General features: G+C 58.4%; 1 protein-coding gene across 2 annotated transcripts; it reads left to right on the top strand.

Annotated features, from left to right (window-relative positions):
* The first annotated feature begins 527 nt into the window (after positions 1–527).
* LOC132807690 ((Lyso)-N-acylphosphatidylethanolamine lipase-like) lies at positions 528–17902 on the top strand. 2 transcript variants are annotated; one of them, XM_060821722.1, is made up of 7 exons: positions 528–922; positions 7861–7949; positions 10030–10435; positions 11733–11887; positions 12849–12960; positions 15980–16166; positions 17024–17902. In XM_060821722.1, the coding sequence occupies exons 1-7, from the start codon at positions 900–902 to the stop codon at positions 17195–17197; spliced, it is 1146 nt and encodes a 381-aa protein (XP_060677705.1). In that variant the 5' UTR covers positions 528–899; the 3' UTR covers positions 17198–17902. The 2 variants fall into 2 exon arrangements, with proteins under 2 accessions (XP_060677705.1, XP_060677706.1); XM_060821723.1 differs by lacking the exon at positions 528–922 and adding an exon at positions 1408–1494.
* The last annotated feature ends 9041 nt before the right edge of the window (positions 17903–26943 follow it).

Here is a 26943-nt window from a genome sequence, read left to right as displayed (position 1 = left end):
TCAGGTGATAGTGGAGGGCTCAATCCTAACACAGAATTTCGAGCAAAAATTTACAGTGTGAAGTAACTGAAGTTATACATTGAAACATTGATTGTCTGTTGAGCCTTTCATCTGTTAGTATAGAGTGATAGTTTCACTTCTTTCATGTGTAAATCACCAAACCTCTTTTTGAAAAAAGTTGCATTCTCGGGTTAGCTGTTAACAATGGTGATAGCTAGACAATATGTTGAAGGTGTTTGCCCCCTGTATTCCCTGTCTATGCCATGATGTTCAGATTGTAGTCCTCACAACCGTACACATCCTGCTTGAGACTCTCTCAACCTCCATCTCTCCTGCCTGAGTTCCAAAACCAGTTATCTGTCCCCCTCTCTCTCTCCCCTCCTCCCTCACACTGATACATAACTGCCTGCCACATTCTCTATTTACCAGTCAGCCCTGGGAGTTGAAAACGCCCCAGGCTGGTTTGCCTTCCTTGTTTATTTCGTTTTGACCCAGGTAACCTGCAATCTGAAAGGGCGTAGTGCGGAAACATCCGATGGGAAAACTCGTCCGCATACGGCCTCGCCCCCTGGTTCAGTTTCGGAAGCCTGGTCAGCTGACTGCTCCGAAAGTTCTATCCGATTGTTACGTTTGTGTCGCCGGGTTCTATTCGATTGTGACATTGTGTCTCAGGGTTCTATTGGATTGTTACATTGTCTCCGGATTCGATTCGATTGTTACATTGTCTCCGGATTCGATTCGATTGTTACATTGTGTCACAGAGTTCTATTGGATTGTTACATTGTGTCTCGGAGTTCTATTGGATTGTTACATTGTGTCTCGGAGTTCTATTGGATTGTTACATCCCGTCTCAGAGTTCCAAGCCGCTCCAGTCCCCGGGAGACCCCCGGCACCAAAGAATGGAAGAGGATGCCGAACAAGTGTAAGTTGCAACCCCCCCGGTCGAATATCTTCCGCCTCGCTCTTTCCAGTTCCGGAGCAAAGCCGGCTCCTGAAGTCCACTGATCGTCCTCTGCAAACTCCCCGGCCCCTCCAATCACACTTCCATTCATCCCTCCCCCCCCCCCCCCTCAAAATAACACACACACACCCCCTCCTACAACCAGCTTTGCCCCCCATCTCCTCTCCCACCTCCAAATACAGCGGAGTCTCCCATTCTTCCAGCTCTAAAGCGGGGATAGCTGTTTTAATTTGGGAAATAGTTAATGTGACACCTTTATGCACAAGAGGGAAAGCATCATGTCTGTCACTGAGGGGGGGGAACAGAACTTTTAAAAGTTGTTAGACCGGAATGACAAGGGCACTTGGAACAGGTTCAAGACGATCAGGCAGATTCAATCCGGCTTTGTAAAAGTGAAAACCTATCTCTTGATTTATTAAATTTTTTTGTGGGGGGGGTGAGGGGGGGAACGTGCCCTTTCGATTAAAGGGGAGCCGGTACACCTCATGTATTTCGATCTCCCTCCGACCGGGTGATCTTGGAAAGGCTCACATGTGAGTGTGTGTGTGGGGGGGTGGATATCATGTCGGTATGGATTGAAGTTCGGTTAAAAAAAAGCAGAGAGTGGGTCTTTCAGCTTGAATTTAAAAGGCATTTAAAAACAAGAGGGGTCCCCATTTAAAAGCGAGATCCCACCCCCTCGTTGAACTAAAAAGGCGGAATATTTCAGCGGAAATAGACTGTCGACGACTTGGGGGAGGTGAAAGATTATTTTGGGGGGGGGTGTAGGAATACAGAGCTGAGGTTAAATTCCGGCGGTCTGATGAGACGGGGAAAGCAGGAATGACAGACCGAGTGGCCGGACTCTTGTCCCTTTTTTCTGGACCTCTACATTAATTGAGGCCAGTTCCTGTTATATTCCCACTGGGGTCTCATCAGTAACTAACTGTTGGCTTGCTGTTCAGGTCAGTTTGGAATGTGGGTTTTTTTTTGGGGGGGGGCTAAATCCTTCCTGAAATAGTTCCCCAGTTGAGCAGTTTCTGTTCCCTTTCCCTTCTGCCACTTCCCCTCCAGCTGTCTGAACCCCTCTGTCTGGGTGTCTAGGTGTGTGTTTCAGTTTGAGTGGGGATGTTTCCAATCTAGGTTTGTGGTGACACAGAGTCAGACTGTGCGGAAACAGACCCTTTGGTTCAATCAGTCCCTGCTCACCGCAATCCCAAACTCAACTGGTCCCGCCTGCCTACTCCTACCACCCCAACCCTTTCTGATTAGATCAGATTCCCTACAGTACGGACCAGGCCCTTCGGCCCAACCAGTCCACGCCAACCCTCCGAAGAGTAACCCACCCAGAGCCATTTCCCTCTGACGAAGGCACCTAACACTACGGGTAATTTAGCACGGCCGATCTACCCTAACCTACACATCCCTGGGCACTATGGGTAATTTAGCATGGCCGATCTACCCTAACCTGCACATCCCTGGGCACTATGGGTAATTTAGCATGGCCAATCCACCCTAACCTGCACATCCCTGGGCACTATGGGTAATTTAGCATGGCCGATCTACCCTAACCTGCACATCCCTGGGCACTATGGGTAATTTAGCATGGCCAATCCACCCTAACCTGCACATCCCTGGGCACTATGGGTAATTTAGCATGGCCAATCCACCCTAACCTGCACATCCCTGGGCACTATGGGTAATTTAGCACAGCCAATCCACCCTAATCTGCACGTCCCTGGGCACTATGGGTAATTTAGCATGGCCAATCCACCCTAACCCACACATCCCTGGGCACTATGGGTAATTTAGCACGGTCAATCCACCCTAACCTGCACATCCCTGGGCACTATGGGTAATTTAGCACAGCCAATCCACCCTCACCTGCACATCCCTGTGCATTATGGGTAATTTAGCACAGCCAATCCACTCTAACCTGCACATCCCTGGGCACAATGGGTAATTTAGCACGGCCAATCCACCCTAACCTGCACATCCCTGAGCACTATGGGTAATTTAGCATGGCCAATCCACCCTAACCTGCACATCCCTGAGCACTATGGGTAATTTAGCACGGCCAATCCACCCTAACCTGCACATCCCTGAGCACTATGGGTAATTTAGCATGGCCAATCCACCCTAACCTGCACATCCCTGGGCACAATGGGTAATTTAGCACGGCCAATCCACCCTAACCTGCACATCCCTGGGCACTATGGGTAATTTAGCACGGCCAATCCACCCTCACCTGCACATCCCTGAGCACTATGGGTAATTTAGCATGGCCAATCCACCCTAACCTGCACATCCCTGAGCACTATGGGTAATTTAGCATGGCCAATCCACCCTAACCTGTACATCCCTGGCACTATGGGTAATTTAGCATGGCCAATCCACCATAACCTGTACATTCCTGGGCACTATGGGTAATTTAGCATGGCCAATCCACCCTAACCTGCACATCCCTGGGCACTATGGGTAACTTAGCATGGCCAATCCACCCTAACCTGCACATCCCTGGGCACTATGGGTAACTTAGCACGGCCAATCCACCCTAACCTGCACATCCCTGGGCACTATGGGTAATTTAGCACGGCCAATCCACCCTAAAGTGCACACCTTTGGTCTGTGGGAGGAAACCCCACACAGACACGAGGTGTGGGGCAATGGAGAAAGTTGCCCGAGGGCTGGAATCGAACCCGGGTCCCTGGCAGCCGTGAGGCAGCGGCGCTAACCCAGTGTGGTGCCCCTCATCCCAAAGTGTTTGAAACGTTGTAACTCTACCCACATCCACCACTTCCTCAGGCATTTCATTACCACGCATGAACCACTCTCTGTGTAAGAAGGGCTGACCCCCCCCTCCCCTCATGTCCTCCTTTCTCAACTCACATTAAAAATACGCCCTCTCGTTTTGAACCCCCTAACACTCCAGGGGGGAAAGCCCCCTATCGTTCACCTCTGCCCCGAATGATGTGAGAAATCTCTGGGAGGTCACCCCTCAGCCTCTGACGCTCCAGGGAAAACAGCCCCAGCCTATTTTTCCATGGTCAACCTTCCATCCCCGGCAGCAACCGGGGAAATCTGTTCTGAATCCTCTCCAGTAAGGTACAGGAGCCTCAACACACACACACCAGCCAGTCTCGAAACAGTTCCTATCTCACTGGGGTTAGAATACGGAATGGACTCACAAACTCTTGACCTTCCCCCGTACCTGGGTTTATGTTTGTTGCCAGTTTACCTATTATTTACGTCTCTACGCTACTTAATGCTGTGGTCTTGCTCACAAGGCAATACGTTTCCCTGTGGCAGAGAATTCAATTCAGTTTAATCATCTCCTCCCTGTCACAGGGGAGACCGGAACGGGACACAGTCTCCCAGACGGAGCCTCACCAATGTCCTGTACAACCCCAACGGGACGTCCCCAACTGCCTGGACTCAAAGGGTCAGAGTGATGAAGGGAAGTGTGCTCAACACCTTCTTAAACCCCTCCCCGTCTCCCTGTGACACTAACTCCAAAGGATGGTGTCCCTGAGCCCCTAGGTCCCCCTGTTCTCCAACACCTCACCCCCTCCCCATCTCCCTGTGACACAGACTTCAAAGGATGGGGTCCCTGAGCCCCTAGCTCCCCCTGTTCTCTAACACCTCTCCCCCGCTCCCCGTCTCCCTGTGACACAAACTTCAAAGGATGGTGTCCCTGAGCCCCTAGCTCCCCCTGTTCTCCAACACCTACCCAGGACCTGACCATGAGCAGGATAAGTCTTGCCTGTGTGTGCGTTTTCCCAAAATGTGACACCTCGCGTTTATCCGAATTAAACTCCCCCTGGCCCCCTCCTCGACCCACCTACCCAATCGATCCATCTCTCGCTGTCCTCGTAGACCGCCATCTTCACTGCCCACTGTCATCTGCTCACCTTCCTAACCCCGTCTGTTATATTCTCGCCCAAACCATTTCGGTGGGGGGGGGGGGGCTACGGAATTGGACCCAGCGCTGATTCCTGGGGAACCCCCCGGGTCAGAGTCCAGAAAGGAACCCTCCCCCATCCCCCCTACTCTGTCTCCTGCCAACTTTGTCCACCCGGCTAAACCTTGGATTCAAAGGTTTGGATAGGCCGAGAGAGGGAGAGGGGGCGGCCTGGGCAGAATGGATGGGGAGAGGATGCTCCCTGCTAGTGGGAGAGACTAGGACCCAAGGGGACATCCTCAGAGAGAAGGGTCAGGGGCCCTCTCCAACTGGGATGAGGGGTGGTTTCTTCAGTTGGAGGGTCCACACTGGAGGTCATCTAATCAATGAATCCCCCAGACCCCCCCATTCTGCTGAATTGTGGGATTCGGGCTGGGGGGGGGGAGGGAGTGGGCCAGTTGGATACAAAGTTGGCAGAAGACAGAGTAGGGGAGGATGGGGGAGGGTTCCTTTTGGGACTCTGACCCAGCGGGGTTCCCGGGTATTCAGCGCTGGGTCCAATTCTGCTGCGCTCCCCCCCCCCCCCCTTACCGAAATGGTTTGGGCGAGAATATAACAGACGTGGTTAGGAAGGTGAGCAGATGACAGTGGGCAGTGAAGATGGTGGTCTACGAGGACAGCGAGAGATGGGTCGATTGGGTAGGTGGGTCGAGGAGGGGGCCAGGGAGAGCTTAATTCGGATAAACGCGAGGTGTCACATTTTGGGAAAACGCACACATGGGCAGGACTTATCCCGTTCATGGTCAGGCCCTGGGTAGGTGTTGGAGAACAGGGGGAGCTAGGGGCTCAGGGACACCATCCTTTGAAGTTTGTGTCACAGGGAGACAGGGAGGGGGGTGAGGTGTTGGAGAACGGGGGGAGCTAGGGGCTCAGGGACACCATCCTTTGAAGTCTGTGTCACAGAGAGACGGGGAGGGGGTTAAGAAGGCGTTGAGCACACTTCCCTTCATCACTCTGACCCTTTGGGTCCAGGCAGTTGGGGACGTCCCGTTGGGGTTGTACAGGACATTGGTGAGGCTCCGTCTGGGAGACTGTGTCCCGTTCTGCTGTGGAGGGCAAGTCGCTGAGTGTGTGTGAGAGACAGAGAGAGAGAGAGAGAGAAATCCTTGATCCTTGAGGGGATCAGGCAGTTACCGGGGAGACAGCAGGAGGAGGGGCTTCAGGAACATCTCGACCATGGTCAAACTGAGGAGCTGTGTCGATGGGCTGAGCGACCCCAGCCCGCTCCTTTTATCACACGGTCTCTCCCCCACTTTGATGGCCGTGCTTGGCTTGGGGTGACTTGCATCAGCTGATCGGCAACAGAGGCATCACGGATTCCCCTGATCCAGCTCTTAAAGGGGGCTACAGAGATAGGGAGGGGGTGTAGGGGGCTACAGAGATAGGGAGGGGGTGTAGGGGGTTACAGAGATAGGAGGGGCTGTAGGGGGGTTACAGAGATAGGGAGGGGGTGCAGGGGGTTACAGAGATAGGGAGGGGTGTAGGGGCCTACAGAGATAGGGAGGGGGTGTGGGGGGGCTACAGAGATGGGGAGGGAGTGTAGGGTGGGTTACAGAGATAGGGAGGGGGTGTGGGGGGCTACAGGGATAGGGAGGGGGTGTAGGGGGTTACAGAGATAGGGAGGGGGTGTAGGGGCCTACAGAGATAGGGAGGGGTGTAGGGGGGCTACAGAGATAGGGAGGGGGTGTAGGGAGTTGCAGAGATAGGGAGGGGGTATAGGGGGCTACAGAGATAGGGAGGGAGTGTAGGGTGGGTTACAGAGATAGGGAGGGGGTTTAGGGGGTTACAGAGATAGGGAGGGGGTGTAGGGGGCTACAGGGATAGGGAGGGGGTGTAGGGGGTTACAGAGATAGGGAGGGGGTGTAGGGGGGCTACAGAGATAGGGAGGGGGTGTAAAGGCTACAGAGATAGGGAGGGTGTAGGAAGTTACAGAGATAGGGAGGGGGTGTGGGGGCCGGAGGGGGTTACAGAGATGAGGAGGGGTTGTAGGTGGTTACAGGGATAGGGAGGGGGTGTAGGGGGGTTACAGGGATAGGGAGGGGGTGTAGGGGGGTTAGATAGGGAGGGGGGTGTAGGGGGTTCCAGAGATAGGGAGGGGGGTGTAGGGGGTTCCAGAGATAGGGAGGGGGGTGTAGGGGGTTCCAGAGATAGGGAGGGGGTGTAGAGGGCTACAGAGATAGGGAGGGGGTGTAGGGGGCTACAGAGATAGGGAGGGAGTGTAAATGCTACAGAGATAGGGAGGGTGTAGGGAGTTACAGAGACAGGGAGGGGTTGTAGGGGGTTACAGAGATAGGGAGGGGGTGTAGGGGGTTACAGAGATAGGGAGGGGCTGTAGGGGGTTACAGGGATAGGGAGGGGGTGTAGGGGGGTTACAGAGATACGGAGGGGGTGTAGGGGGTTACAGAGATAGGGAGGGGGTGCAGGGGGTTACAGAGATAGGGAGGGGGTGTAGGGGGTTACAGAGATAGGGAAATGGTGTAGGGGCCAGGGTGGGGGTGACCAGGACAGGGAGAGGGTGTAGGGGATGACTGTGATAGGGAGGGGGGTGTATGGGCCGGGGGGAGTGACAGAGATAGGGAGGGGGTGGAGGGGGTGTATGGGCCGGGGGTGGGGTGCGGTGACCGGGACAGGGAGGGGTTGGAGGGGCCTGGGGGGGTGACAGAGATAGGGAGGGGGGTATATGGGCTGGGGAGGGGGGGGCTGACTGGGACAGGGAGGGGGGGTGTAAGGGCCGGGGGGGTGACCGGGACAGGGAGGGAGTGTCGGGGGTGACCGGGACAGGGAGGGGGTGTAGGGGGTGACAGTGATAGGGAGTGGGGTGTATGGGCCGGGGGGGTGACCGGGACAGGGAGGGGGTGTCAGGGACAGGACGGAGGTGGGGAGGGGATGTCAGGGGAGACAGAGAGTGACGTCCACCTTGTTGTCTCTAGCTCGCTCTCTCTCTCTGTCTCTGTGCTAGGAGCCCGGGCTGGTTTTCCAGTTGGATTCCCTCCTGGTGTCCCACCTCCATGGCCCACCTCAAGGCGGTCGAGGGGCGCATCCTGTCAGGTAAGGCAGCCTGCCCCTTATCCACCCCCCTCCCCTCCCCTCCCCTCCACTCCCCGCAGCGCGTACCGTCCCCATTTAGCTGATGAATAGGTCCAGCCCCGTGTGGGATAATGTTCCATGGAAAGTGCTGAGGGGACAAAAGGTGGGGGTAGCAGGAGGGCCGGATGGACTCTGGGGGTCGGGGGTGGGGTGAGGGGAGGTATCAGTGCCCACCGTCAAGGGCACTTCACTGGTACCACCACCAGACGGAGCTGGTCGGGTCCGAACCGGGCAGGGTAGGCAGCTGGCTATGGAGCCAACGAGAGGGATCAGCCCCCTTGACGTTCAATGGTGTTACCGTCACTGAATCCCCCCTCCCCCCACTATCACCATCCTGGGGGTTCCCATTGGGAGAGAATCTAACCATCGCCCCCTTGACGTTCAATGGCTTTACCATCACTGAATCCCTCCTCCCCCCAACTATCACCATCCTGGGGGTTCCCATTAACCTGAAACTGACCTGGACCCAGCCCCCGATAAACCCAGCGGCTACAAGAGCAGATCAGAGGCTGGGAATCCTGCAGCGAGTCACTCCCCCCAAAACCCTGTCCAGGGGAACCTGCAGGGGGCTGGTGTCCCCGTGTATCTGCTCCCCCTTGTCCCTCAGGAGGGAAGTGGCCATGTGGGGGGAGGGGTTGGGGAAGGTGCTGTGTGAGGAGCCTCGGGCAGTTTCTGCAGGGGGTCTTGTAGCTGGGACACACTGCAGCTACTGAGGGGCAGGGGGAGTGCAGGGAGGGAGGGGGTGTCTGTGGGTGTGGGACCAATCGAGGTGGGGGGCTTTGTCCCTGGACGGTGTCAAGATTCCCCGAGTGTTGTCGGAGCTGCCCCCGTCCAGGGGCAAGTGGGGTGTATTCCCTCACCCTCCTGACTTGGGCCTTGTCGATGGTGGGACAGGGTTTTGGAGGGGGGGGGAGAGTGAGGAGGGGAGTGACTCGCTGCAGGATTCCCAGCCTCCGATCTGGATAGAGAGAGGGCCACTTGGAAAACCGTCAGATCAGGATCGGCGCTGGGTTGCGGTGATGTTTGAGTGGGAGGGTTTCTGGTGGAATCTTTGACCGCTGGATGCATCACGCAGTGCTGGCCACTCTCCGTAACAGGAGCAGGAAGACACTAAGACGGATCGGGTTTATGAGCAGGAAACCCCATGTTTGACAAACTGCCTGGGACTTTCCCAGGATGTGGTCCAGACGGAGATGGGATAGGTTCCTGACTTGGAGGGGAATGAGGGGCAGGGGAGGAAGGACGGGAGAATGGGGCTTGGGAACGATAGGGCAGACCCGATGGGCGGAAGGGTCTCGTTCCACTCCTGTATCTCAGGAGTTTATGGTGGCTCGAATGTTAATCACCCGGCCGTGGTCATATCCTGGGCTGGGATCTGGCCAAGGCAGACGGTGGGGAATGTGAATGTAAGGACGGTCTCTCACCATCTCGCCACCCTCATTCCCCCTCACCCACCCCCTCCCACTCCCCCTTTTCCCACTCCTGTCCCCTGATCTCACTATCCCTCCCTCTCTTTCCCCCCCCCCACTCCCTCTGTCTCTCTCACTCCTCCCTCTTTGTCTCACCTCTCTCTCTCTCTTTCTGTGTCTCGTTCTCTCTCTCTCTGTACTTTCTCTCCCTCCCTTTTCTTTGTCTCACTCCCTTTTCTCACCTCTATCCCCTTTCTTTCTTTCTTTCTCTCTCTCTCTCTCCCTTTCACTCCCCCTTTCTCTCTCTCTCCCCCCTTTCTCTCTCTCCCCCCTTTCTCTCTCTCTCCCCCCCTTTCTCTCTCTCTCCCCCCTTCTCTCTCTCTCTCCCCCCTTTCTCTCTCTCCCCCCTTTCTCTCTCTCCCCCCTTTCTCTCTCTCCCCCCTTCTCTCTCTCTCTCTCCCTCTCCCTCCTTTTTTCCCTCTCTCCCTCCTTTTTCCCTCTCTCCCTCCTTTCTCTCTCTCTCCCTCCTTTCTCTCTCTCCCTCTCTCCTTTTCCTGTCTCTCCCCCCCCCCCCCCCCTCCCCACCCCTTTCCCGTTCACCTTCCCTCCATCTCCCCTCCTCCCACCGACAGGGATCCGCTCGCGCATGGAGAGCCGCTACGTGAGGCTGAAGTGTGGGGAGAAGATCTGGACGGTCTCCCTGAGCCCGGAGGTGGAGGGGGCAGTGCCCAGCGGGCAGGGCAGCCCGGGCAGCAGGACCCCGCTGGTGTTGGTGCACGGTTTCGGGGGGGGGCTGGGGCTCTGGGTGCAGAACATGGAGAGTCTGTGTCGGCAGCGGCCGGTCCACGCCTTCGACCTGCTGGGATTTGGCAGGAGTTCCCGGCCCCTCTTCCCCTCGGACCCTGAGGAGGTAGAGGGGCAGTTCGTCCACTCCATCGAGGAGTGGAGGGAGGAGCTGGGACTCAGCAAGATGGTACTCCTGGGTCACAGCCTCGGGGGCTACCTGGCAGCCAGTTATACCATCCAGCACCCCGACAGGTGAGGGGGCAACTGGGCGAGGGGGTAACTACACCATCCAGCACCCCGACAGGTGAGGGGGCAACTGGGCAAGGGGGTAAATACACCATCCACCTCTCGGGCAGGTGAGGGGGCAACTGGGCAAGGGGGTAACTACACCATCCAGCACCCCGACAGGTGAGGGGGCAACTGGGCGAGGGGGTAACTACACCATCCAGCACCCCGACAGGTGAGGGGGCAACTGGGCGAGGGGGTAACTGCACCATTCAGCACCCCGACAGGTGAGGGGGCAACTGGGCGAGGGGGTAACTACACCATCCAGCACCCCGACAGGTGAGGGGGCAACTGGGCAAGGGGGTAACTACACCATCCAGCACCCCGACAGGTGAGGGGGCAACTGGGCGAGGGGGTAACTGCACCATCCAGCACCCCGACAGGTGAGGGGGCAACTGGGCGAGGGGGTAAATACACCATCCAGCACCCCGACAGGTGAGGGGGCAACTGGGCAAGGGGGTAACTACACCATCCAGCACCCCGACAGGTGAGGGGGCAACTGGGCAAGGGGGTAAATACACCATCCACCTCTCGGGCAGGTGAGGGGGCAACTGGGCGAGGGGGTAAATACACCATCCAGCACCCCGACAGGTGAGGGGGCAACTGGGCGAGGGGGTAAATACACCATCCAGCACCCCGACAGGTGAGGGGGCAACTGGGCAAGGGGGTAACTACACCATCCAGCACCCCGACAGGTGAGGGGGCAACTGGGCAAGGGGGTAAATACACCATCCACCTCTCGGGCAGGTGAGGGGGCAACTGGGCAAGGGGGTAACTACACCATCCAGCACCCCGACAGGTGAGGGGGCAACTGGGCAAGGGGGTAACTACACCGTCCAGCACCCCGACAGGTGAGGGGGCAACTGGGCGAGGGGGTAAATACACCATCCACCTCTCGGGCAGGTGAGGGGGCAACTGGGCAAGGGGGTAACTACACCATCCAGCACCCCGACAGGTGAGGGGGCAACTGGGCAAGGGGGTAACTACACCATCCAGCACCCCGACAGGTGAGGGGGCAACTGGGCGAGGGGGTAACTACACCATCCAGCACCCCGACAGGTGAGGGGGGAGGGGTTAAGGGGGTAAATACTCCGGGAGTGGGGCAATGGTGGGCAGTAGAAATGAGGGGGTAGGAGGAGAGAGGGGTCAGGGAGGGGCGAATGGCGGGACAGGAGATGGTGGGGAAGGCCAGGAGGGGATTTGTCCAAAGCCCCCACACCTCTGTGTTAACTCTCTCCCTTCCCTCCCCTCCCCCCCACCCAAGGGTGAAGCACCTGATCCTGGTGGATCCCTGGGGATTCCCGGAGAGACCGGCCGATCTCTCGGAATCCTGGAAGCCCCCGATGTGGGTCAAAGCAGCAGCTGCTGTCCTGGGACGGTTCAACTTCCTGGCTGTACTGAGGGCAGCTGGGCCGTGGGGTAAGTGTGGGACATGGGGAGGGGGTGACTGAGGGGGGGCAGGGCCCTGGGGTAAGTGTGGGACATGGGGAGGGGGTTACTGAGGGGGGGCAGGGCCCTGGGATAAGTGTGGGACATGGGGAGGGGGTGACTGAGGGGGGGCAGGGCCCTGGGGTAAGTGTGGGACATGGGGAGGGGGTTACTGAGGGGGGGCAGGGCCCTGGGGTAAGTGTGGGACATGGGGAGGGGGTTACTGAGGGGGGGCAGGGCCGTGGGGTAAATGTGGGACATGGGTTGGGGGTTACTGAAGGGGGGCAGGGCCCGGGGGTAAGTGTGGGACACCGGGGGGAGGGGGAGGGGGAATCTAAGGGGGCGCAGGGGTGACTGAAGGAAGGAGTTAATCCCTTCCCCTCTCCTCAGTCAGGGACCGTCTCTGTCTGTCTCCCCCCCCCCTCAGTCAGGGACCGTCTCTGTCTGTCTCCCCCCTCAGTCAGGGACCGTCTCTGTCTGTCTCCCCCCTCAGTCAGGGACCGTCTCTGTATTTCTCCCTCCCTCAGTCAGGGACTGTCTCTGTATTTCTCCCTCCCTCAGTCAGGGACTGTCTCTGTCTCCCCCCCCCTCAGTCAGGGAGTGTCTCTGTCTGTCTCCCTCCCTCAGTCAGGGACCGTCTCTGTATGTCTCCCCCCACAGTCAGGGACCGTCTCTGTATGTCTCCCCCCACAGTGAGGGACCGTCTCTGTATGTCTCCCCCCACAGTAAGGGACCGTCTCTGTATGTCTCCCCCCACAGTGAGGGACCGTCTCTGTATGTCTCCCCCACAGTAAGGGACCGTCTCTGTATGTCTCCCCCACAGTAAGGGACCGTCTCTGTATGTCTCCCCCCACAGTGAGGGACCGTCTCTGTATGTCTCCCCCCACAGTAAGGGACCGTCTCTGTATGTCTCCCCCCACAGTAAGGGAGTGTGATGTGTTCTTGCCCTCAGGTCCCTCCCTAGTCCAGCGTTTCCGGCCGGATTTGAAGCAGAAATATTCAGATTACTTCGAGGATGATACAATCCTGGAATATGTCTATCACTGCAATGCTCAAACCCCGAGGTGAGAGATTCCTGTACGGTGACCCTCCCACTGCACCCACTCCCTCAGCACTCACCCTCCCACTGCGCCCGCTCCCTCAGCACTGACCCTCCCACTGCGCCCGCTCCCTCAGCACTGACCCTCCCACTGCGCCCGCTCCCTCAGCACTGACCCTCCCACTGCGCCCGCTCCCTCAGCACTGACCCTCCCACTGCGCCCGCTCCCTCAGCACTCACCCTCCCACTGCGCCCGCTCCCTCAGCACTGACCCTCCCACTGCGCCCACTCCCTTAGCACTCACCCTCCCACTGCGCCCGCTCCCTCAGCACTGACCCTCCCACTGCGCCCGCTCCCTCAGCACTGACCCTCCCACTGCGCCCGCTCCCTCAGCACTGACCCTCCGACAGTGCAGCACTCCCTCAGCACTGACCCTCCTGTGCCCAGGTGGCTCTAGGGGGCTGACCAGTTGTCGGCTGTGATTCATCATGTGGTCAAATAGTCCACAAGTTGTAGGAGCAGAAACCCACCCTTCAGCCCATTTGGATCTGCTACCCCATTCGCTGTGACCATTGCTGACCTGATAATCCTGAACTCCACGTGTCTGCCATTTGTCCCGTTCTCCCTTGATGCTGTTCCTGATTTAAATCCCGGCTGTCTGCCCAAAAGCCGCAGGGTTCTCTCCTCTTCAGCGTTTCCATGTATGGTTTGGATGTGAACACAGGAGCCATGGTTAGTGAGTTTGCACGTGACACCAAAACCGCAGGACAGCGGAGAGGGTTCCCTCAGATTACAACAGGATCTGGACCAGATGGGCCAATGGGCTGAGAAGGGGCAGATGCAGTTTAATTCAGATAAATGTGAGGTGCTGCATTTTGGGAAAGCAAATCTTAGCAGGACTTATACACTTAATGGTAAGGTCCTGGGGAGTGTTGCTGAACAAAGAGACCCTGGAGTGCAGGCTCATAGCTCCTTGAAAGTGGAGTCGCAGGTCGATAGGATAGTGAAGGCAGCGTTTGGTATACTTTCCTTTATTGGTCAGAGTATTGAGTACAGGAGTTGGGAGGTCATGTTGCGGCTGTACAGGACATTGGTTAGGCCACTGTTGGAATATTGTGTGCAATTCTGGTCTCCTTCCTATCGGAAAGATGTTGTGAAACTTGAAAGGGTTCAGAAAAGATTGACAAGGATGTTGGAGGGTTTGAGCTACAGGGAGAGGCTGAACAGGCTGGGGCTGTTTTCCCTGGAGCTGAGGGGTGACCTTATAGGGGTTTATAAAATCATGAGGGGGCATGGAGAGGGTAAATAGTCAAGATCTTTTCTCTGGGGTGGGGGAGTCCAGATCTAGAGGGGGGTAGGTTTAAGGGGAGAGGGGAAAGGGAGCCGAGGGGTAACTTTTCCCCCCAGAGGGTGGTGCGTGTGTGGAATGAGCTGCCAGAGGATGTGGGGGAGGCTGGGACAATGACAGCATTGAAAGGGCAAATGGGTGGGGACAGGGATAGGAAGGGGTTGGAAGGATAGGGGCCAAGTGCTGTGGAATGTGACTAGATTAGGTTAGGATATCTGGGTTAGCATGGACGAGTTGGGCCGAAGGGTCACTGTTTCCGTGCTGTCCATCTCGGACTACGAGCACCGGGTCCCTAGAGTAGAAATAGGTGATTCCATCCGCCAGGTCAGTGTCTGACCTTAGAGGGGAGGGAGAGCACCACGGGGAAAGGGTCCGACTGAGCAGAGAGAGAGAACTTAAGACCAAAAGGAAATGACCTGCCGAGTGAGGGAGTCGGGAGATCGAGGGGGATCTGGTGCGTGAATCACAGAAGCTAAGTGAGCAGGTCCAATGGGAAATCCAGTGGGAATGTCAGGTTGGATCAGAAGGGGATCTGACTGTGAGGGTTCGGGGAATTCTGTCACACGGGGTGGGGTGGAGGGGTAGAGGGGGACATTGGTGGGAGAACTGTGTGCAGTGGAGCGAGACAGTCACCGGTGACTAACGCTGCTGCCTCACAGCGCTGGGGACCCAGGTTCAATTCCAGCCTCGGGCAGCTGTCTGTGGGGAGTTTGCAGATTTCCTGCTCCTCCCCATTCCCCCGCCCACCCCCACCCCCGTGTCTGCATGGATTTCTTCCCACGGTCCAAAAATGTGCAGTTTACGCGAAGTGGCCGTGCTAAATTACCCATAGTGCCCAGGGATGTGCAGGTTAGGGTGGATTGGCCATGCTAAATTACCCATAGTGCCCAGGGATGTGCAGGTTAGGGTGGATTGGCCATGCTAAATTACCCATAGTGCCCAGGGATCTGTAGGTTAGGGTGGATTGGCCGTGCTAAATTACCCATAGTGCCCAGGGATTTGTAGGTTAGGGTGGATTGGCCGTGCTAAATTACCCATAGTGCCCAGGGATGTGCAGGTTAGGGTGGATTGGCCGTGCTAAATTACCCATAGTGCCCAGGGATGTGCAGGTTAGGGTGGACTGGCTGTGCTAAATTACCCATAGTGCCCAGGGATGTGCAGGTTAGGGTGGATCAGCCATGCTAAATTACCCATAGTGCCGAGGGATGTGTAGGTTAGGGTGGATTGGCCATGTTAAATTACCCATAGTGCCCAGGGATGTGTAGGTTAGGGTGGATTGGCCGTGCTAAATTACCCATAGTGCCCAGGGATGTGCAGGTTAGGGTGGATAGGCTGTGCTAAATTACCCATAGTGCCCAGGGATGTGTAGGTTAGGGTGGATTGGCCGTGCTAAATTACCCATAGTGCCCAGGGATGTGCAGGTTAGGGTGGATTGGCCGTGCTAAATTACCCATAGTGCCCAGGGATGTGCAGGTTAGGGTGGATTGGCCGTGCTAAATTACCCATAGTGCCCAGGGATGTGCAGGTTAGGGTGGATTGGCCGTGCTAAATTACCCATAGTGCCCAGGGATGTGTAGGTTAGGGTGGGTTGGTCAGGGGTAAATGTAGAGTATGATTGAATGTGATGCCGTGAAACAATGGCTTCCCATGCTGACTGACTGGCGCATTGCTCTATCCACCCGAACCCCCTCCCCAGCGGTGAGGCGGCCTTCAAAGTGCTGTCGGAATCCTTCGGTTGGGCGAAGAGGCCGATGTTGGGACGCATCCACCTCATCCCAAAGGACGTTCCCATCACCCTGATCTACGGATCCCGGTCCTGGATCGAGCCCAGCAGTGGGGAGCAAGTCAAGAGTCTGCGGCCGCACTCATACGTCCAGACATTGGTGAGATACCACACCCCTCACCCCACCCACAGCCCCTCTCAAACACACCCAGGGACAGGGACAGGGACAGCATGGGGTTAGATACAGAGTAAAGCTCCCTCTACACTGTCCCCCCCCATCCCAGGGACAGGGACAGGGACAGCATGGGGTTAGATACAGGGTAACGCACCCTCTACACTGACCCCCCCCCCATCCCAGGGACAGGGTTAGATACAGAGTAAAGCTCCCTCTACACTGTCCCCCTATCCCAGGGACAGCACGGGGTTAGATACAGGGTAAAGCTCCCTCTACACTGTCCCCCCCATCCCAGGGACAGGGACAGCACGGGGTTAGATACAGAGTAAAGCTCCCTCTACACTGTCCCCACCATCCCAGGGACAGGGACAGCACGGGGTTAGATACAGAGTAAAGCTCCCTCTACACTGTCCCCCCCATCCCGGAGACAGCACGGGGAAATCAACCCCTCCATTTCTGATGGGTGCGGTCTGCGGGATCCTAACTCTCTCTCTCTTTCCCTCTCCCTCACCCCCCTCTCTCTCAACCCCCCTCTTGCTCTCTCACCCCCTCGCTCTCCACCCCTCTGTCTCCCCTCCCCCCTCTGTCTCCCCACTCTCCCCCCTCTCCCCCTCCCCCTCTCTCCCCCCTCTCTCCCCACCCCTCTCTCTCCCCTCCCTCTCCCCCTTTCCTCTCCCCACCCCCTCTCTCTCCCCCTCTCCCCTTCTGTCCCCCCCTCACTCACCCCTCTCTCTCTCTCTCTCTCTCTCTCTCTCTCTCTCCCCCTCCCCTTCTCTCCCCCTCCCCTTCTCCCCCCCCTCTCCCCCTCCCCTCCTCCCTCCCTCCCCCCCCTCCCCCTGCAGGCCATCGAGGGAGCCTCCCACCATGTCTACGCTGACCGCCCTGAGGAGTTTAACGCCGCCGTGCTGCAGGCCTGCGACTCGCTCCCCGCCAGCCCGGCTGGCCCCCGCTCGGCTGCCTCCAGCAACCACCCGAGCCCCTCCCTAACCCGGGCCTCCCCCCGGCCCTCGGAATGAGGCGCGGGGAGAGGGGAGGCGGGGGGGTCGGGCTGCGGCTGGAACCCATCTCCCCTCCGACTGGAGCGCTTCCTCGCCTGGTGCCACTTTCCTTGTTTTCCCCTTCCCCCTCCTCTCCCACTCCCAGGACCACGTTTCCCCTCCCCCCCCCCCACGGAAGGTGTTGGGCTGAGTTGTGGGGGGGGGAGGTGGGGGGAGAGCACTCGCTGATTCCCTGGACATTAGCCACCAGTAAAAAGACAACAACAGGGTCTCGGTTGTCGGAGGACTCGTGTGCGTGCGCGCGTTGGCGAAACGTCTAATACTTTCCATCCCAGACTCTTCCCTTCCACCCCCCCACCCCCGTAACGTCTACCCTGGGTTGACCCTGCGTCTCCCAGGGCCAGTGCCCAGGCAGAGAGTACACCCACGGGGAAGGGAGTCAGCGCTGAGGGGGACGCCGTGTCGTCAGATCTCCCACGGTGTGGTTGCGCGGGGAGCGTTTGGTATCCCGGGGCCAATTTCTAACCCGAACGTCCCAGCGGCAGGCGATAAGAGGTCCTCGCTTCCGAAAGGAGGGTTTTTAACGGGGGCCGTGCTGTCGTGGGAGCGTCCCGGGGAGGTCCGTGACTGGCACTGTGCAAGGGCCACTTTCACGCCAGCAACAAAAATCCCGAACTGGCCACAGGGTCACGGTCCTCCTGAAGTAAATCGAATCAAGTGTGACATTCTCTCTCTGTGTTTAACTTATACCTGTGTGTGTGAGAGGCCAGCACTGGGGGACTCCACCTGATCTCTCCCCCCATCCCCCTCTCTCTCTACCCCCTGATTTCCCCCCCTCTCTCTCCCCCATCCCCCCTCTCTCCCCATCCCTCTCTCACCCCCCATCCCTCTCTCACCACCCATCCCTCTCTCACCCCCCATCCCTCTCTCACCCCCCATCCCTCTCTCACCCCCCCATCCCTCTCTCACCCCCCATCGCTCTCTCACCCCCCATCGCTCTCTCTCCCCCCATCCCTCTCTCACCCCCCATCCCACTCTCTCCCCCCATCCCTCTCTCTCCCCCCATCCCTCTCTCACCACCCCATCCCTCTCTCACTCCCCATCCCTCTCTCACCCCCCATCCCTCTCTCTCCCCCCATCCCTCTCTCTCCCCCCCATCCCTCTCTCACCCCCCATCCCTCTCTCACCCCCCATCCCCCTCTCTCTCCCCCATCCCCCTCTCTCCCCATCCCTCTCTCACCCCCCATCCCTCTCTCACCCCCCATCCCTCTCTCACCCCCCATCCCTCTCTCACCCCCCATCCCTCTCTCACCCCCCATCCCTCTCTCACCCCCCATCCCTCTCTCACCCCCCATCGCTCTCTCACCCCCCATCGCTCGCTCTCTCTCCCCCCATCCCTCTCTCACCCCCCATCCCACTCTCTCCCCCCATCCCTCTCTCTCCCCCCATCCCTCTCTCACCCCCCATCCCTCTCTCACCCCCATCCCTCTCTCACTCCCCATCCCTCTCTCACCCCCCATCCCTCTCTCTCCCCCCATCCCTCTCTCACCCCCCCATCCCCCTCTCTCTCCCCCATCCCTCTCTCACCCCCCATCCCCCTCTCTCTCCCCATCCCTCTCTCACCCCCCATCCCTCTCTCTCCCCCCATCCCTCTCTCTCCCCCCCCATCCCTCTCTCTCCCCCCATCCCTCTCTCACCCCCCATCCCCCTCTCTCTCCCCCATCCCTCTCTCACCCCCCATCCCCCTCTCTCTCTCCCCCATCCCTCTCTCACCCCCCATCCCTCTCTCTCCCCCCATCCCTCTCTCTCCCCCCATCCCTCTCTCACCCCCCATCCCTCTCTCACCCCCCATCGCTCTCTCACCCCCCATCGCTCTCTCTCCCCCCATCCCTCTCTCACCCCCCATCCCACTCTCTCCCCCCATCCCTCTCTCTCCCCCCCATCCCTCTCTCTCCCCCCATCCCTCTCTCTCCCCCCCATCCCTCTCTCACCCCCCATCCCTCTCTCACCCCCATCCCTCTCTCACTCCCCATCCCTCTCTCACTCCCCATCCCTCTCACTCCCCATCCCTCTCTCTCCCCCCATCCCTCTCTCTCCCCCCATCCCTCTCTCTCCCCCCATCCCTCTCTCTCCCCCATCCCTCTCTCACTCCCCATCCCTCTCTCACTCCCCATCCCTCTCTCACTCCCCATCCCTCTCTCTCCCCCCATCCCTCTCTCTCCCCCCATCCCTCTCTCTCCCCCCATCCCTCTCTCTCCCCCATCCCTCTCTCACTCCCCATCCCTCTCTCACTCCCCATCCCTCTCTCTCCCCCCATCCCTCTCTCACCCCCCATCCCCCTCTCTCTCCCCCATCCCTCTCTCACCCCCCATCCCTCTCTCTCCCCCCATCCCTCTCTCTCCCCCCATCCCTCTCTCTCCCCCCATCCTCTCTCTCCCCCCATCCCTCTCTCACCCCCCATCCCTCTCTCACCCCCCATCCCTCTCTCTCCCCCCATCCCTCTCTCTCCCCCATCCCTCTCTCTCCCCCCATCCCTCTCTCACCCCCCATCCCTCTCTCACCCCCCATCCCCCTCTCTCTCCCCCATCCCTCTCTCACCCCCCATCCCCCTCTCTCTCCCCCATCCCTCTCTCACCCCCCATCCCTCTCTCTCCCCCCATCCCTCTCTCTCCCCCCATCCCTCTCTCACACCCCCCATCCCTCTCTCACCCCCCATCGCTCTCTCACCCCCCATCGCTCTCTCTCCCCCCATCCCTCTCTCCCCCCACCCCCCATCCCACCCCCCCCCCCTCTCTCCCCCCCATCCCTCTCTCCCCCCCATCCCTCTCTCCCCCATCCCTCTCTCACCCCCCCCCCCTCTCTCACTCCCCATCCCTCTCTCACTCCCCATCCCTCTCTATCCCCATCCCTCTCTCTCCCCATCCCTCTCTCTCCCCCATCCCTCTCTATCCCCATCCCTCTCTATCCCCATCCCTCTCTCTCCCCCATCCCTCTCTCTCCCCCATCCCTCTCTCTCCCCCATCCCTCTCTCTCCCCCATCCCTCTCTCACTCCCCATCCCTCTCTCTCTCCCCATCCCTCTCTCTCCCCCATCCCTCTCTCTCCCCCATCCCTCTCTCTCCCCCATCCCTCTCTCTCCCCCATCCCTCTCTCACTCCCCATCCCTCTCTCACTCCCCATCCCTCTCTCTCCCCCCATCCCTCTCTCACCCCCCATCCCCCTCTCTCTCCCCCATCCCTCTCTCACCCCCCATCCCCTCTCTCTCCCCCCATCCCTCTCTCTCCCCCCATCCCTCTCTCACCCCCCATCCCTCTCTCACCCCCCCACGCTCTCTCACCCCCCATCGCTCTCTCTCCCCCCATCCCTCTCTCACCCCCCATCCCTCTCTCTCCCCCCCATCCCTCTCTCTCCCCCCATCCCTCTCTCACCCCCCATCCCTCTCTCACCCCCATCCCTCTCTCACTCCCCATCCCTCTCTCACTCCCCATCCCTCTCACTCCCCATCCCTCTCTCTCCCCCCATCCCTCTCTCTCTCCCCCATCCTCTCTCTCTCCCCCCATCCCTCTCTCTCCCCCCATCCCTCTCTCTCCCCCATCCCTCTCTCTCACTCCCCATCCCTCTCTCACTCCCCATCCCTCTCTCACTCCCCATCCCTCTCTCACTCCCCATCCCTCTCTCTCCCCCCATCCCTCTCTCTTTCCCATCCCTCTCTCTCCCCCCATCCCTCTCTCTCTCCCCCCATCCCTCTCTCTCTCTCCCCCCATCCCTCTCTCACTCCCCATCCCTCTCTCACTCCCCATCCCTCTCTCACTCCCCCCATCCCTCTCTCTCCCCCCATCCCTCTCTCTCCCCCCATCCCTCTCTCTCCCCCCATCCCTCTCTCTCCCCCCATCCCTCTCTCTCCCCCATCCCTCTCTCTCCCCCCATCCCTCTCTCTCCCCCCATCCCCTCTCTCCCCCCCATCCCCTCTCTCCCCCCATCCCTCTCTCTCCCCCCATCCCTCTCTCTCCCCCCATCCCTCTCTCACCCCCATCCCTCTCTCTCCCCCCCATCCCTCTCTCTCCCCCCCATCCCCTCTCTCCCCCCATCCCTCTCTCTCCCCCCATCCCTCTCTCTCCCCACACCCCACTAGCCCCCTCCCCCCCCCACCCCCCCCTCTCCCCCCCCCTCCCCCCATCCCCCCCTCTCCCCCCATCCCCCTCTCTCCCCCCATCCCTCTCTCTCCCCCCCCATCCCTCTCTCTCCCCCCATCCCTCTCTCCCCCCCATCCCCCTCTCTCCCCCATCCCTCTCTCACCCCCCATCCCTCTCTCACCCCCCATCCCTCTCTCACCCCCCCATCCCTCTCTCACCCCCCCATCCCTCTCTCACCCCCCCATCCCTCTCTCACTCCCCATCCCCCTCTCTCCCCATCCCTCTCTCCCCCCCATCCCCCTCTCACCCCCCATCCCTCTCTCACCCCCCATCCCTCTCTCATCCCTCTCTCACCCCCATCCCTCTCTCACCCCCCATCCCCCTCTCTCACCCCCATCCCCCTCTCTCCCCCCATCCCCCTCTCTCCCCCCATCCCCCTCTCTCCCCCATCCCTCTCTCACCCCCCATCCCCCTCTCACCCCCCATCCCCCTCTCACCCCCCATCCCCCTCTCACCCCCCATCCCTCTCTCACCCCCCATCCCTCTCTCACCCCCCATCCCTCCCTCACCCCCCATCCCCCTCTCTCCCCCCATCTCTCTCTCCCCCCATCTCTCTCTCCCCATTGTATCCCACCTGCCTCCCTCCCTGTGTCTGTTCGAGCGAGTTCAGTTGATTTATGTGTGTCGAGGATAATGGGGATCTGCAGCGTCCAAAGGGGGCTGGCGGTCCTTCAGACACAGGACGAGGAAGGAAGATGCAGTAAAAGCTTGTGGATGTAGGCTTGCTCACTGAGCTGGAAGGTTCATTCCCAGACGTTTCGTCACCCTTCAGGGTAGCATCTTCGGTGGATCTCTAGGCAAGGCACTGTTGGTAATTCCTACTTTCTGTTTATATATTTGGGTTTCTTTGGGTTGGCGACGTCATTTCCTGTGGCGACGTCACTTCCGGTTCTTTTTCTCAGGGGGGGGGCGCCAAAGGGGTCAACAAACACATCGAGTTGGACCCCATCTACCACCCCCTGAGGAAAAAGAACAGGAAGTGACTTCACCACAGGAAATGACGCCGCCACCCCAAATTTACAAACAGGAAAGCAGGAATTATCAGCAGTGTTTCGCCCGGAGGCCCACTGAAGATGTTACCGAGTAGGGTGACGAAACGTCTGGGAATGAACCTTCCGGCTCCAGGAGCCAACCTACATCCAGACCGTCAACCTGAGCTACAAACCCTCTCCAAACCCGCCGGGAATTTGGCACGAACGCAGCGAATGCCGGAGAACGTCAGAGAGAGAGAGAGAGAGCACGTGTCACCACCGAGTCTGGTGCGCCTCGCTGGAAGAGTTGGCAGATTGGACTCTCCGCCCGGACTTTCTCCAGCGCCGCGTTCCCGCTGAGGGGGCAGCTCCCTCTTGACTGGGAACCATTTTCTCTCTTCCCTCCCCCCGAACTAGTTCAGCTGATAATCTCTCGGGTGGAAGAGCGGTCGGGGCTATGTTCCCAAACTTTAACCCGTCCCGTCTGCCTGCCACTGACCCACGAACCTCCTGAATCTGTTTTTGTTCCTATTCCCGTACGTACCCAACCATAACCGTATCCACGTCCACCGCTTCCTCTGGGAGTTTGTTCTGCACATCAGCTACTCTAGTTTTTAAGAATCTGGCATCCCTCTATTCAAGTCTTTCTCCCTCTGACCTCCAAAACGTGCCGAAAATGTGTTGCTGGTTAAAGCACAGCAGGTTAGGCAGCATCCAAGGAACAGGAAATTCGACGTTTCGGGCCAGAGCCCTTCTTCAGGAATTCCTGAAGAAGGGCTCTGGCCCGAAACGTCGAATTTCCTGTTCCTTGGATGCTGCCTAACCTGCTGCGCTTTAACCAGCAACACATTTTCAGCTCTGATCTCCAGCATCTGCAGACCTCACTTTTTTTACTCCAAAACGTGCCCCCTACATTTTGCACTCCCCTCCTCTGAGGAAAAGACCCCCCCCGTCTACAAACCTCGTTCACGTCACCTCCTCAACTCCAGTGAACCCAAGTCCCAACCTCCTCTTGCGGCCTGGACCCTCCATTCCTGGGAACGCTTTTCCGAGCCCCCCCCCCCTCGAGAAATAATATAATAACCTCGCTGGTGGGCAGGGCAGCAGACGTGGGACTGCTGGGTGAGTGGGGTCATAGTTTTGGGTGGTTGCTTTACCCGAGATATTACTCTTGGCGGTGTCTCCCACCTGCCCTCCTCCAAGCCCAAAAAAAACAGAGCAGTTCCGTGCATGGATTCGCCAAGTTTACTGGTCTTTTCGGTCGTCGCTTTGGGAATGGCTGGCTCGGGGGTGCTGAAGGCAGGGGAGGTAAGGATCACCGTGCCTGTGCCGAATGAACTTCGGATCACTCGGGAGGCTAGAGGGGAGAGGGGGCTTGATTGGGAGGGGTTACAGGGAGGGAGTCCGACCTCGGGCACAGGAAAGAGTTAGGTGGGAGGGGACGGGAAGGGTACACCTCCTGTACCAGTCTCCCCTTGATAATAAGTATACCGTTTTGGAGAGTGTTTTGGGTGGGGGGTGAGGGAAACTATTAGGGGGGGGAAAAAGCCAGGGTCTCCGAACGGGAAGGGAGCACGGGAAGGCACGGGTGGTGGAAGACGCCATCGGAGGAACGGGCAGGAGCCTCCGGGATGGCGAGCAGGAAACCCAAACGGGATGTTGCCTCCAGGGTCCGGGATGTCTCCCTACGAGATTCCGAAGGGGCGGGGTGAGCAGCCGGACGGCGCTGTGCCCGCGGGCATCCAGTGACCTAGCCGGGAAGGCGACCTCTAACGGTGATTTCAGGGAAAGCTACAAATACCTCCGGGTGACCCCCCCCTGGTGCTGGTGAGGCGAGGAACAGGGAGCGAGTGCAGGGAAATGTGGCGACAGGTCTGGTGCAGGAGGGAGGGCTTCCCATACGGAGATCACTGGGCGCAAGGTGGGACCTGTACGGGAAGGACTGGCTGCAATTTAACTGGAAGCACACCGGAGTCCCGGGCGCGAAATTCAACCCTCCCGAAGTGAAACTAGTTTGGCAAGGGAACCAATGCTTCAGATTCTCTGGAGGCTGAGGGGGTGACCTTTATAGAGGTTTACAAAATTATGAGGGGCATGGGTAGGGTAAATAGGCAAAGTCTTTTCCCCCTGGGGTGGGGAGTCCAGAACTAGAGGGGTGGGGGTTTAGGGTGAGAGGGGAAAGATATAAAAGAGACCTAAGGGGCAACTTTTTCCCCCAGAGGGTGGTACGTGTATGGAATGAGCTGCCAGAGGATGTGGTGGAGGCTGGTACAATTGCAGCATTTAAGAGGCGTTTGGATGGGTATATGAGTAGGAAGGGTTTGGAGGGATATGGCCTGGCAGGTGGGACTAGATTGGGTTGGGATATCTGGGTCAGCATGGACGGGTTGGAGCGAAGGGTCTGTTGCCGTGCTGTGCGTCTCCGTGACTCTATCGGAGGCCGGGGAGGGGAGGGGTTGTTAAACGGGCAGAAATAGAAGGCAGAGATTCTGTCAGGATGGGGCAAAGGGGTAACATGGAGGTCCTGGGCCTCCTTCACCGCCGCTCCCTCACCACCAGACGCCTGGAGGAAGAACGCCTCATCTTCCGCCTCGGAACACTTCAACCCCAGGGCATCAACGTGGGCTTCAACAGCTTCCTCATTTCCCCTTCCCCCACCTCACCCTAGTTCCAAACTTCCAGCTCAGCACTGTCCCCATGACTTGTCCGTCCTGCCTAGCTCCTTTTCCACCTATCCACTCCACCCTCTCCTCCCTGACCTATCACCTTCATCCCCTCCCCCACTCACCCATTGTACTCTATGCTCCCCTCTCCCCATCCCCACCCTCCCCTCACTTATCTCTCCACGCTTCAGGCTCTCGGCCTTTATTCCTGATGAAGGGCTTTTGCCCGAGACGTCGGTTTCGCTGCTCCTTGGACGCTGCCTGAACCGCTGTGCTCTTCCAGCACCACTGACCCAGAAAATGGGTTAAAGGTGTGTCTGTTTCAATGCAAGGGGTCCCAGGACTAAGGGGGATGAACTCAAGAGCGTGGATCAGTAGTTGGGGCTATGATGATGTTGTGGCCATAACAGAGATTTGACAGGGGGCAGGAATGGTTACTGGATGTTCCAGGGTTTATAACTTTTATAAAGAGCAGGGGGGGGGGGGGGGGGGGCGGAAAAGAGGAGGGGGGGGGTTACCAATGCTAAATAGTGCAGAGAAGGAAGTTGTTGAGGAGGGTTTGTTTACTGAGTCAGAATAGGAGGGGGGGGGAAGTCAGTAGCAGTCACTTTATTGGGTGTTTTCTATAGATCCCCCCCCCCCCCCCCCCAACAGCAGCAGCAGCAGAGAGATGGAAGATCAGATTGGACAGCAGATCTTGAAAAGGGGCTAGGGTAATGGAGTTGTTGTTGTGGGGGACTTCAACTCTTCTCCCCCCCCCCCCCCCCACCCAGTATTGATTTAGACCCTCCCCCTGTGCAGACGAAGCAGGTTTCGCCTGGTTTGTCCAGGAGGGATTCATATGTAGAAAGGAGAAAGTTATGGCTGGGGATCAGAGCTGAAAAATGTGTTGCTGGAAAAGCGCAGCAGGTCAGGCAGCATCCGAGGGGCAGGGGAATCAACGTTTCGGACCGGAGCCCTTCTTCAGGAATGAGGAGAGGGTGCCCAGCAGACTAAGATAAAAGGTAGGGAGGAGGGACTTGTGGGAGAGGCGTTGGAGATGTGATAGGTGGAAGGAGGTCAAGGTGAGGGTGATAGGCTGGAGTGGGGTGGGGGCGGAGAGGTCAGGAAGAAGATTGCAGGTTAGGAAGGCGGTGCTGAGTTCGAGGGTTGGGACTGAGACAAGGTGGGGGGAGGGGAAATGAGGAAACTGGAGAAATCTGAGTTCATCCCTTGTGGTTGGAGGGTTCCCAGGCGGAAGATGAGGCGCTCTTCCTCCAACCGTCGTGTTGCTATGGTCTGGCGATGGAGGAGTCCAAGGACCTGCATGTCCTCGGTGGAGTGGGAGGGAGAGTTAAAGTGTTGAGCCACGGGGTGGTTGGGTTGGTTGGTCCGGGTGTCCCTGAGGTGTTCCCTGAAGCGTTCCGCAAGTAGGCGACCCGTCTCCTCGATATCGAGGAGGCCACATCGGGGGCAGTAAATGATGTGTGTGGAGGTGCAGGTGAATTTGTGGCGGATATGGAAGGATCCCTTGGGGCCTTGGAGAGAAGTGAGGGAGGAGGTGAGGGCGCAAGTTTTGCATTTCTTGCCGTTGCAGGGGAGTGGAGGTTGGGTTGGTGGGGACCTGACGAGGGAGTGGTCTTTTCAGAACGCTGATAGGGGAGGGGAGGGAAATATATCCCTTAATACGTAGGTAGGCCGACTGGGGTGGGGAGGCCATATTGGATTTGGTGCTGGGTAATGAGTCTCTTAGCGGGAGAGCATTTGCCTCACGTTTTCCATAGCCATGGAGAGGGATGGGAACAGACAGTATGGGAAGGTATTTAATTAGGGGGAGGGGGGGATTATACTGCGATTAGAGAAGAGCTTTGGAGCATCAATTGGGAACCATTGTTCAACGGGAAATACGCAACACTAATGCAGAGGCTGTTGAAGGAGAGAGAGACTCACGGTTGGTGT

Source organism: Hemiscyllium ocellatum, assembly GCF_020745735.1.
Source record: "Hemiscyllium ocellatum isolate sHemOce1 chromosome 27 unlocalized genomic scaffold, sHemOce1.pat.X.cur. SUPER_27_unloc_2, whole genome shotgun sequence".
In the NCBI taxonomy this organism is placed as follows: Eukaryota; Metazoa; Chordata; class Chondrichthyes; order Orectolobiformes; family Hemiscylliidae; genus Hemiscyllium; species Hemiscyllium ocellatum.
The sequence above is the reverse complement of the archived record's forward strand: the minus strand, read 5'-3'. Positions and strand labels throughout refer to the sequence as shown.